Source organism: Eumetopias jubatus, unplaced genomic scaffold (genome assembly GCF_037043125.1).
Source record: "Eumetopias jubatus isolate StellerSeaLion01/CBP00866 unplaced genomic scaffold, mEumJub1_p1.0 scaffold_3, whole genome shotgun sequence".
Taxonomy (NCBI): Eukaryota; Metazoa; Chordata; class Mammalia; order Carnivora; family Otariidae; genus Eumetopias; species Eumetopias jubatus.
This window is the reverse complement of record NW_028274809.1, coordinates 61321201-61332369: the sequence shown is the minus strand read 5'-3', so window position 1 is coordinate 61332369 and position 11169 is coordinate 61321201. Positions and strand designations below refer to the sequence as shown.

The 11169-nt window shown below is 35.6% G+C and overlaps 1 protein-coding gene across 2 annotated transcripts in view; it reads right to left on the bottom strand.

Annotated features, from left to right (window-relative positions):
* Positions 1 to 478: 478 nt before the first annotated feature.
* TLK1 (tousled like kinase 1) overlaps positions 479 to 11169 on the bottom strand; it is a 152294-nt gene continuing 141603 nt past the window's right edge. For both annotated transcript variants that reach the window (XM_028122422.2, XM_028122433.2), the window contains 3 exons: positions 9177 to 9288; positions 8170 to 8277; positions 479 to 2244 (listed from right to left, as the gene is read on the bottom strand). In XM_028122422.2, the coding sequence (XP_027978223.1) occupies positions 2068 to 2244; positions 8170 to 8277; positions 9177 to 9288 (397 nt within the window). In that variant the 3' untranslated portion in view covers positions 479 to 2067. The remainder of the gene's footprint in view (positions 2245 to 8169; positions 8278 to 9176; positions 9289 to 11169) is intronic.

Below are 11169 nucleotides of genomic sequence, written 5' to 3'. Positions count from 1 at the left end.
AGTCAACACCACTTATTCCACCTAGTATTAGATGTACATGTCCACTGAGTATCTCACTGAAATTTTTAAAAACCGAGCATTTTCTTTTAATGCAGGACTTTAAATGACAATTACTATATGAACACAGTACTTAATGATTTGGAAAGATGAAAACTCAAACAACAAAACTGAAAAACTTGTAGGCAGCACCTAAAGCACTCAATTAATGCTAACATTTCATTACCGTATCAGTATTTTTGAAAAATAGGATTTCTATCTTAATCTACAGAAGAGCAGGTATACCCCCGAGGCCACTCCTCACAGTGCTATGTGTTACTTACCCAGTGATAATGATTATTAGGTTTACTTTAACAGCTTGAAGCACTTGATACCTGTCTTGAAGTATACTTAAAGAATTCATGGAGTTGATTCTTAAGGAGCCTAGTCGATCAATATCCTAAATCTTCAAAGCTCCCTTGAAATGTAATTTTCATAGTCCTTAAATTTTAATTGTCATTGTTTATTACTGTTTTGGCTACATTCTCTACAATTTCAGCAGCATCTTAAAGAGACAATGTGTCTATATGTACAATGAAACAAAATGGCTTGCAACATGAGAAATAAGAGCCACAGTTTAACTGTACAATATTAAGGAGAATCTGTGGTTATCACCTCCTTTTTCGGCAACATGGACAACTTACATGTAAGTATCAGCATTATGAATGTGACAAATAATTCTTACAGGAGTAAAATATAACATCCTGAAAAATAATGGTTTCTACCATACAAGGCAGTTAGAAAATGTTCACATTTTAACAAATCTGTACAAACCACAAGAAACTTATTTATGGGGACCATCATCTCACCTTTCTGATAAGAACCTTCTAGAAACGTAGGATAAACATGAACAATTTATAAATCTAGTTATCTATGTGCTCCCCAGCCCTAGAACCCAAGAATCTGATTTAGTGAACCCTGTATGTCCAAGATGGATCATTTTTACATGCCTTGATTGTTAATGAATGCCAGCCTTTAATATCTCTCTATGACATATGTACAGTCAACTTGCACCTTTAAGGAGGTCATTAGATTTTTTAGCATAGAAGCAACATCATTTAGCAGCAATTAAAGCGCCTTCAAGAAGACTTAAAAAAAATACAATATCCAATTAGAAAAGCCATATTTTTAAACATTTGTACAAGAATAAGCTGCTGAAACTTGGTAACTGTAATACAACATCTGTACAACAATTTACAATAGAGCTAGAAGGGAATTTATCATTATCCTGCATAGAACTGGTCTGATCTGCATTTGGTTACATACTGTCACTTGTTTATGAACAAGGCCTGGTAACAAAGGGAAAATATCTTAATTAATTCAAACATGTTGAAAACACCAGAGATATTTGGTGAATTCAACTGATTTTTAAAACAAGCAGCTCATTTGTCAAAGGTGTAAAGTATCTAGAAATAACAGCTCTCCTGTTAATATGACTAGTGGGGAAAAAAAACAAAAACAAAAATGGACACGCGGTTTTGAGGTACAACTTGGTAAGAGCCAGAATAGGCAAGTGACAAAATCTAACTTTGTCCAAAGTCCAAAGATTCTCTCTCATTCTATAAAACACAAATGTCATTCAGTTCTTACTTTGGTTTCAGCAGATTAACTGCTGAATGCTGAAGAATGTATCCAGGCACTATAGTTCTTGTGTTAGAAATATTTTTTCCATGTGTTTTTAAATAATGAAAAACTACCCTTCATATTAGAACTCTCTAGTTAAACAACCAACTGTATTTAAGTATTATAAACGTTATTTACAGTGTTCCCCCAATTTTTCTTAACATGGTATTCCTGTTTCTGTGCAACAGTCATCCTTCACTGTTCAAGGTCATAGTCAAAAGTGTACATTTTATTCATGGTCCATGATCCACTCTCATACAAATGATGCTATGAAGAACTTCAGTTCACAAATAGTTTTCAACCTTGTCCTGTGTGAAAAAGGAAACAACAGAAGACAATCAAATGCTCTCAAACTCAAGTGTGTATCTGGAAGCAATTCAAAGATATCATGCCAATTTTGGAGGAAAATCAGTAAGTAATTATGCTTGAAGAAGGGGGTGTAGGGGATGCTGTAAGCCCAGCCATGTGTAAGTTTCCTGAAGAATTTGATCTTCTCATATGCGGGAGAAGGTATGGGTCATTTGCCAGTTGGTGCACATCAAACCGATCTTCTTTTCGGTAGGCCAGACAGCGTCTTATAAAGGCCTTAAAAAGGAAAAGTTCAGAAATTAAAATTTTTGCCCCTTCTAAACATCAGTCAGCTGATTCCCACAGAAGGATGAACACATTTAAGATAATAAGTATATTTCATCTCATTAGCATTCAAATCTTAAAATTCCATAGCAATAAAGTTCTTACTCCAAATTCAACTCAACTCACAGCCCTTAGTTGTTCACTTTATAGTCTAAATGATTACTGCTACCATTTAAGGTGCATTAAGGGAAGGTGCATCTCATTTTTTAAAAATTTTATTCCAAGAATAAAAATTAGCATTTTACTTCTTTTTGAGTGTACAATTCAGTGACATTTTAAGTACATTCACCTTGTTGTGAAACATCAAGATTATCCATCTCCACATCATTTTCATCATCCAAAACTTATCCAATATCCAAAACAAAAGTTGAAATTCTGTACCCATTAAACAACTCCTCACTCGTCCTTCAACCAGCACTTGGTAACCACTATTCTGTAAGTGGAATCATACAATATTTGTCCTTTTGTGTATAGCTTATTTCACTCAGCATAATGTTTGAGTCATCCATGTAGTCACATGTATCAGAATTTAGTCTCTTTTTAAGGCTGAATAATACTCCATTTCATGTATATACCACATTTTGTTTATCCAATTATCTGTTGATGGACATTTGCATTGTTTCTACCTTTTGGCTACTATGAATAATGCTGCTGTGAGCAATGGCATATAAATACCTGTTTGATCCCTGGACTTCCTGGATGACATGGTAATTATTTTTAAAAAATTGAAGTATAACTGACATATAACATTGTTAGTTTTAGGTGTACAACTTAATTTGATATTTGTATATTGCAAAGTGATGAGTACAATAAGACTAGTTAATATCACCAGTTACAAAAATTTTTTTCTTTTGATAAATTAAGATCTATTCATAGCAACTTTCAAATATATAGTATTACCAATTCTGGTCACCATACTGTACATTACATCCCTGGGATTTGTAACTGGAAGCTTGTACCTTTTACCCTCTTTGTCGATTTCGCTCATTTCCCACCCTCTGCCTCCCACTAGTCTGTTCTCTGTACTCACGAACTTGGGTTGCTTTGTTTTTTAATAAGATTCTACATGTAAGTGAGATCATACGGTATCTTTCTCTGACTTATCTCACTTAGCGTAATGTGCTCAAGGTCTATCCATGTTGTTGCAACTGGCAAGATATCCTTCTTTCTCATGGCTGAACAGTATTCCATTGTATATATACACATTTTCTTGAGCCATTCACCCACTGATGGACACTTGGTTGTTGCCATGTCTTGGCTATTGCCTCCCATCCAAGTACTAACCAGGCCCGACGCTGCTTAGCTTCCAAGATCAGACGAGATCGGGCGTGTTCAGGGTGGTATGGCCATAGACTTGGGTACTGTAAATAATGCTGCAATGAACATGGTGGTACAGGTATGTTTTCCAATTAGTGTTTTCCTTTTCTTGGATAAATACACAGAAGCAGAATACTGGATCATAGTGTAGTTAAATTTTTGATTTTTTGAGGAACCTCTTTATTATTTTCCACAGTGGCCATACCAATTTACATTCCTACCAACAGTGCACAAGGGTTCCCTGTTCTCCACATCCTTGCCAACACTTATTTCTTATCTTTATTATTTTAAATAGTCATTCTAACAGGTATGAGGTGATATCTCACTGTGGTTTTTATTTTTTTAAAGTAGGCTCCACACCTAACATAGGGCTTAAACTCACAGCCCTGAGATTTAGAGTTATGTGCTCTACCAACTGAGGCAGCCAGGTGCCCCTCACTATGATTTTGATTTGCATTTCCCTAATTAGTGACGATAAGCACCTTTTCATGTACCTGTTGGCCATATATTGTCTTTGGAGAAGCGTCTATTCAGATACTCTGCTCATTTTTAAATCAGATTTTTCTTTTCTTTTCTTTCTTTTTTAAAGTAGGCTCCATGCCCAGTATGGAACCCAACATGAGGCTTGAACTAATGACCCTGAGGATGAGGACCTGAGCTGAGATCAAGAGCCAGAAACTTAACCAAATGAGCCATCCAGGTGCCCGTTGACTGTTTTTCTGCTATGGAGTCGTATAAGCTCTTCATATATTTTAAATATTAACCCCTTATCAGTCAGCTATGATTTGCAAATATTTTCTCCCATTTGGTAGGTTGCGATTCCATTTTTTTGATGGTTTCTTTTGCTGGGCAGGTAGTTTTTCATTTGATGTAGTCCCACTTGTCTATTTTTGCTTTTGGTGTCAGATCCACAAATCCTCACCAAGACTGATGTCAAGGAGCTTAATGGCTGTATCTTCTTCCAGTTTATTGGCTTCAGGTCTTACATTCAAGACTTTCATCCATTTTTAGTTTATTTTCGTGTATGGTTTAAGACAGCGGTCCAGTTTTCCCAACATCATTTACTGAAGAGACTGTCCTTTTTCCACTCTATAATCTTGGCTCTTTTGTTGTAATCAACCATCTATGTATGCATGGGTTTGTTTCTGGGCTCTCTCTTCTGTTCTACTGATTTGTCTGTTTTTATGCCAATATCATACTGTTTTGATTGCTACAGCTTTGAAATACAGTTCAAAATCAAGGAGTTTGATGCTTCCAGCTTTGTTGTTCTTTCTCAAGACTGCTTTTGCTATTCAGTCTTTTGTGGTCTCATACAGATTTTAGGATTGGGTGACCCACTTTTGTGAAAAATGCCATTGGAATTTTGATAGGGAGTACATTGAATTTTTAGATTGCTTTGGGTAGTACAGACTTTTTAATATTCTTCTAATTCATGAGCAAGGAGTATCTTTCCATTTATATGCACTGTCTTCAATACCTTTTATAATGTTTTAGTTTTCAGAGTACACATCTTTCACCTCCTTGGTTCAATTTATTCCTAGGTATTTTATTTTTTTTGAAACACCTGTAAATAGGACTGATATTTTAATTTCTGATAGTTTATTAGTGTACAGAAATGCAACAGATTTTTGTATCCTGCAACTTTACTCAATTTGTTGACTAGTTCTATCAGTTTTGGGTGCAGTCTTTAGGGTTTTCTATATATAATGTCATTTGCAAGTAGTGACCTTTTTACTTCTACCTTTCCAACTTGGATGCCTTTTATTTCTGTTTCTTGCCTAACTGCTCCGGCAAGAACTTGCAAATACTATGTTGAATACAGAAAGCTGCAGTTCTCCTTATATAATTCCAGACTTCTAGAATTTTTCTTCTGCTAAAACAACCCTCCCACCCTCATTCCATTTTACTGTGTACTTTGGCTAGAGGGTATGATGCCATTTTTTTGCCATATTTTTTTTCCTTTTTAGCATAATGAATTTCTTAAGATGAAGGGAACACTGAAGTGATACTTCTACTGAGGTTTGTTTCCTAGGTTGATATTGTGTGTAAGTACTAGAAAAACTAAATAATGGCATATAATCAGTATCTTTTTTCCTTCTCAAACTGGTTCTTATATATTGTCCTTCAGACTCTGTATTAAAAAAAAAAATCTAACAAGATGGTACACAAATCGTAAGTGTACTTAACAGCACACAAAGCGACTCTATGTAGCTGGCAACCAGAATGAGAATCTCCTAAATCTTTTCATGTCCTGCCCCCGTCGTCTAGGCTTTGGCTCTGCCCCTGACCTAGTCAGATCCTCCCTATCCTGAACATCCACTGGAGTTTAGTTTTGGTTGCTCTGAACTTAAGTGGAATTACAGCTTATGTTCTCTTTTGCCTGGCTTCTTTCACTCTCTCTCTATATGTAAATAATATAATATCGAGTTTTTACAAGGGCTAACTGATCATTTCCTTTATTTACAGTAGAAATAACTTTAGCTTGTCTTGAAATTCCTAACTTCCACATATATTCATCAATTAAAAGCATTGCAGGAAAACTACAACTAAGATACACAACTTTAAAATCAAAGCTTAATCACATTAAAAAGTATTTTGCACCTTCGTTTGAAATTCATTTTAAGTAATTTTTTCTCTAAAAACAAACCTAGCTCTTCTTATCCTTATACCTTGGTTAGCTTACTAATATTTATCAAAAATCTTTCTGAATCCTTAGGTCTTAATCATTTTCAGAGTGGTCTTTGAAATTTAAGATGGAGGGGTGACTGATTTGTTAAAGGCAGAGTTTGAGAAGATGAAAAGCTGCTGACAGCGAGATGAGGAAGCCTACAAGGAGCAAATGTACTTAAGATGCCCAGACCACCAGGTCAGTGGAGGTACTTGGTAAAGGTGTATTCTGTAAGGACGAGGTTTGAAAGGAAAAAAAAAAAAACAGACACATACAAAACCCCACAAAAAACAATGTGCCCCTCTGCCTCCCAGATCTGTGACTGTGGTGCCTATGAAGAGTTTAAGGCTAGAGCCAGAGAGGCCTAAATGGGACTTCTTTTTGGCACTATATACTCATTCCTGGTCATTTGTCAGTTAATTTACTTAGTTTTTGTTACCACTGATGCTGCAGATAGAAAAGGAAGACAAAATTTAGATGGTAGCATTGTCAAGTTCTTTTTAAGCAGCCATATTTACCTTACAAAAAAGTGTGATATTCTTATTCTGAAGCATAATGAATTATCTTCTAAAAGTCATCCAAATAACTTGCTAAAGCCAATTAAGATGTAACAGACAAAATGAAATACCAGACCATTTGCGATTCACAAAAACCAGTACATTTTCAATTCTGAAGGTCACTATGACCTCAATCAGTGGCAATATCTTGCAGTGCCTATCTACATTCTAAAAATACAGAAACTATGTAATGCCTGCTTATAAATTACCTTTATGGCCTAGACTATTCATACCAGACAAAAATGGGAACTTCATGTGTTTTTCTTAGGAATTTCATAGGGTTTAAAAAGATCCCAACAGGGATCACAGAGAAATGAGCTTTGTGATGAGTGTAACAAAGCAGGAGTGAAAATACAAATGTGAAAGGCCAAGAGGATGAAAATGGAAAGATATTAAGTACCATAAACATTTTGCTGTTAATTACAAATGCTATTCCATGTTACTAGACAGATGGATTAGAACTACAGGAAGCCATTCGTCACTGAGTCATAGACTGCTACATGGAAGCAGAGGGGATGAAGAGGTCATGCTTTCTCAAGAGCTACTGTAGGGCAGCATAAGGTCAACCGTGAACTCTGGAGTCTACCAGAGTGAAAACTGTGGGCCACAGCTCTGCTATTTACTAGCTCATATGATTCTGCTATGGCTTAACTGGCTTCCTTATAAAATGGGAATAATGAAGATACTGATCTATACCTCATAAGGTTGTTAAAAGATAAAGTATCAACACAATGCTTGGCACATAATCACTAAATGGTAGTTATTATTACTACTTCTTGTATACTTAAATATCCCAGTATTAACATAAGCTGATATATAAAACATAAAGGTCTTGTGATTTTTCCCTAATTTTCAAAGCAAACTGATGTGTGTTTGGGTCTTTAAAAGATGAAAACCAAAGGCCTAATGGGCAGATTTTACTGTGGCAGCAATCCCTTGTATTTTACTTACCAGTAAGTACAGCTGACCCTTGAACAATGTGGGGGGTTAGAGGCGCAGTTGAAAATCCAAATACAACTTTTGGCTGCCCAAAAACTTACTTAACTACAAATGGCCTAGTGTTGACTGGAAGACTTACCGATAACATAAACAGTCGAGTAATACATATTTTGTATGTTATACATATTATATGCTGTATTCTTTCAATAAACTAGAGAAAGGAAAATGTTAAGAAAATCTTGAGAAAATACATTTATAGTATTGTACTGTTAAAAAAAAATTCACAATAATGGACCTGTACAGTTCAAACCCATGTGGTTCAAAAGTCAACTGTACTTACTTTAAGCACAATTTACGAAATTTACTTCACAAAACCTATTTACATATATGTAATACCTTTGCTTCACTGCTTACAACTGGTTTTACAGGGAACTGGACTTCGGTGGCTTTTAATATTGTATTTTCTTGAAGAATGTCTTGTTGTGATTGATTGTGACCAAATGGCTTAAAAAAAAAAAAAAAAGTTTAGAAAACAGAGTAATTATCAGTGAATCCAAAATATAAATGATCTGTGTTCTAAAAAATCTTCTTAGTTATTGGTAACTTGGGATGCATTGTCATGGGAACAAGGTTATAACTGATAGAAGGCTGAGTAAACCCATCTAACCAATCATCAACATAGCTTAAACATGGTGAATAGCACAGAAAATAATGCCGCTGCAACATATTTAAGATAAAATAAAAATACGAAAAAAATCTAAAAATTTATTATGACTGTTTAAAAAATGGAAATATGATTAAAGAAGAAGCAGTGGAAACGTCTGTGAAAATTCCAAAGGATAAAATACTTTGAACACGGTACATCCTTCACTGACAGCTCTGGGTTTGTTCCTAACTTGAGGTTACTTCCCTTGAGAAGTCCCTTAACCCCTCTCTCCACACTGATGTATCTATGGCAGCTTGTAGCTCTGACTTCAAAATAAAGAGGTGTGGGAAGAGGTTTGGGAAGAATTAAGACTAAGTTTGATGGAATTTCCCTGAGGAAGCACAAGGGGACCCTATGCCCAGGCCAAACTGAGTATGCGGCGTGGGGGGGGGGGTGTTAGGAATGGGGGAAGTAATGTGAGCAAGTAGAGAGAATGGAGTGTTTTGGCTTGAGTATCCCTAAGAGCAGAAAATGTTAGCACAATTGATAGTTTCTTCTTTTATTGGGGGGGGGGGTCCAAAAAGCAGATCAAGAAAGCTGCTGTGACATTAAAATAATCTGATCCATGAAAATTTTAGCAAGGAACAAAGGCCTGGCTTTCCTTAGAAGGATCTACACTGACTTCAAGTTAAACTACATTTACGAGGGAAAATTCAACTTCTCTCCACAGAGCAGAATCTTGCATACTTTAACTTACCTTTCTACCATAAAGACACTGAAAGAAAATGACGCCGACTGACCACACATCAACCTTGTTGGAAATCTTTGGTGGTTCCTTTCCAACTACAAAACACTCAGGAGGTAAATACCTACAGTTTTTTGGGGAGAAAAGAGGAAAGGATACTATTAACAATCTGTAAGTTAAGCCTTCTAAACATACCTTTAGAACACTCATACACAAAACCTTAAGACTTTCATGAATGAAAATCAAACTTTTGCAGCATTTACATCCTTTTATCATCTGACTCTAGAGCCAAAACATACAACTTCGTGATAAAGTATGCAACACATACGTATTATGTACGTGTATTATATATACTAACATTTTTCATTTCTGTAGTTAATATATTTTCAGTAGAAATTATAATGTTCTAATTTAAGTAAGCAATTATAAATGATCTCCCATGCCCCTTCACCTGTGTTCAAACTGTAAGCAATTCTCTTCCTAAAACACATATCTGACCAGCTGGTTCTTCTGTTTAGAAAACTGCAACATCATGCACTGCCAAGGTAAGCCGTCATAGCTCGTTTGTAACACAGACCCATTCTAATCTAGAAGCAACTGGCTCAGCAAAGACCATTCACTTGGCTCCCCACACTACCTCCCTGCCCCCGCATGCTTCTTAATATGATCATCTCTAATGCCTTCCTTAACCACTCCAATTCATTTGGTGAGTACCTTTTTTCTTAAGACCGAATGGACCTCTGTTCCCTCTAGGCTGAGTTTTGCTTCTTCCCCATGTAACCAGCAGATATTATGGTACCTCTATTACGGCATTAAACTAAAATCACTCTAAACTATGAGCAGTGCAAGGAGCTCTTACCATTCACTGTGCAGTTTTTGAACCCTAGCAACATCTGAAATATATAAAGTATTCAAAAATACCATTTTCTCTTTTTAAGTGCTATTTGTAAGTTCATAATTTTATATAAAGGATAGGTAAAAATAAATTTGTCACACCTTAGGTTTTAAATAAAAAGATCCAGCAGGGATGCAAGCATCTCCCACCTCTAAAATTTAGATAAACTAAAAAATCCTGGAAAGGAATAATACAGCTAAATGGGAATCTAATTCTTTTCCTTTAATTTTATACTATGCTTAAATCATTTTTAAATTTCAGCAAGATATGCACAGATTTCTTAAAAGAAAAAAAAAAAACAAACTTCTTGAAATAGAACCACCAAAGATGACCAATAACTCATTTGTAATGTAAATCCTTTCCTACCCCCCAAATCAAGTAAAAAGCCAGATTTGTTTTATGAATAAAAGTATATATTTTGTGTAGATTTATGAAACAAGAATGGCTCTTGAACACTATGCTACACTGTCTCTTGAGACAAAAAGCTGTAAGCAAGGAGAGGAATTGTAGGAAAGACACCAAAGCTATTTGGGAAGAAATGACCACCAGGATTTAGTGAATGACTGCATTTGAGACCTGAGAGGGAATGAGGGACAAAACTGATTTTCTTCTAAGTGATACTGACAAACAGTTTACATGTATTCCCGAAAGACCGTACAGGACATCCCAGTTTACCAAATATAAAGCTAAAAAAGCTACTATGACTATAGGAAACTAACCATTTTTCCAAAACATGTTTCTGTGGGAAATACATTCCAGGTTACTACATGGAAATGCTCTAGCCCACCTGTCAGAGGTAAATCTCCTTGCCCAGCCCTCCAAAAGCAAAACCTGAGTGCGAGGGAAACAATATAGTGGGAGTCTCTGCAGAGGAAGGACGATCTATTATTTAGAACTGTCTAAATCTATTATTTTAAGCTATCTTCCATGGAATCCAGAGCTCTGTGAAGGAGACTTGTTTCTAAAAGTCAGAAGACTACTGATTGAAGATACCAACTTTTAGGGGGTTACTAGTTTGAATGACAATTTTCTTTAAATATAGGCTGAAAAATCCATGATTATCTTACTCATATTCCTAGAAAATGCTACAAGCAGAATTTGAAAGTAAAA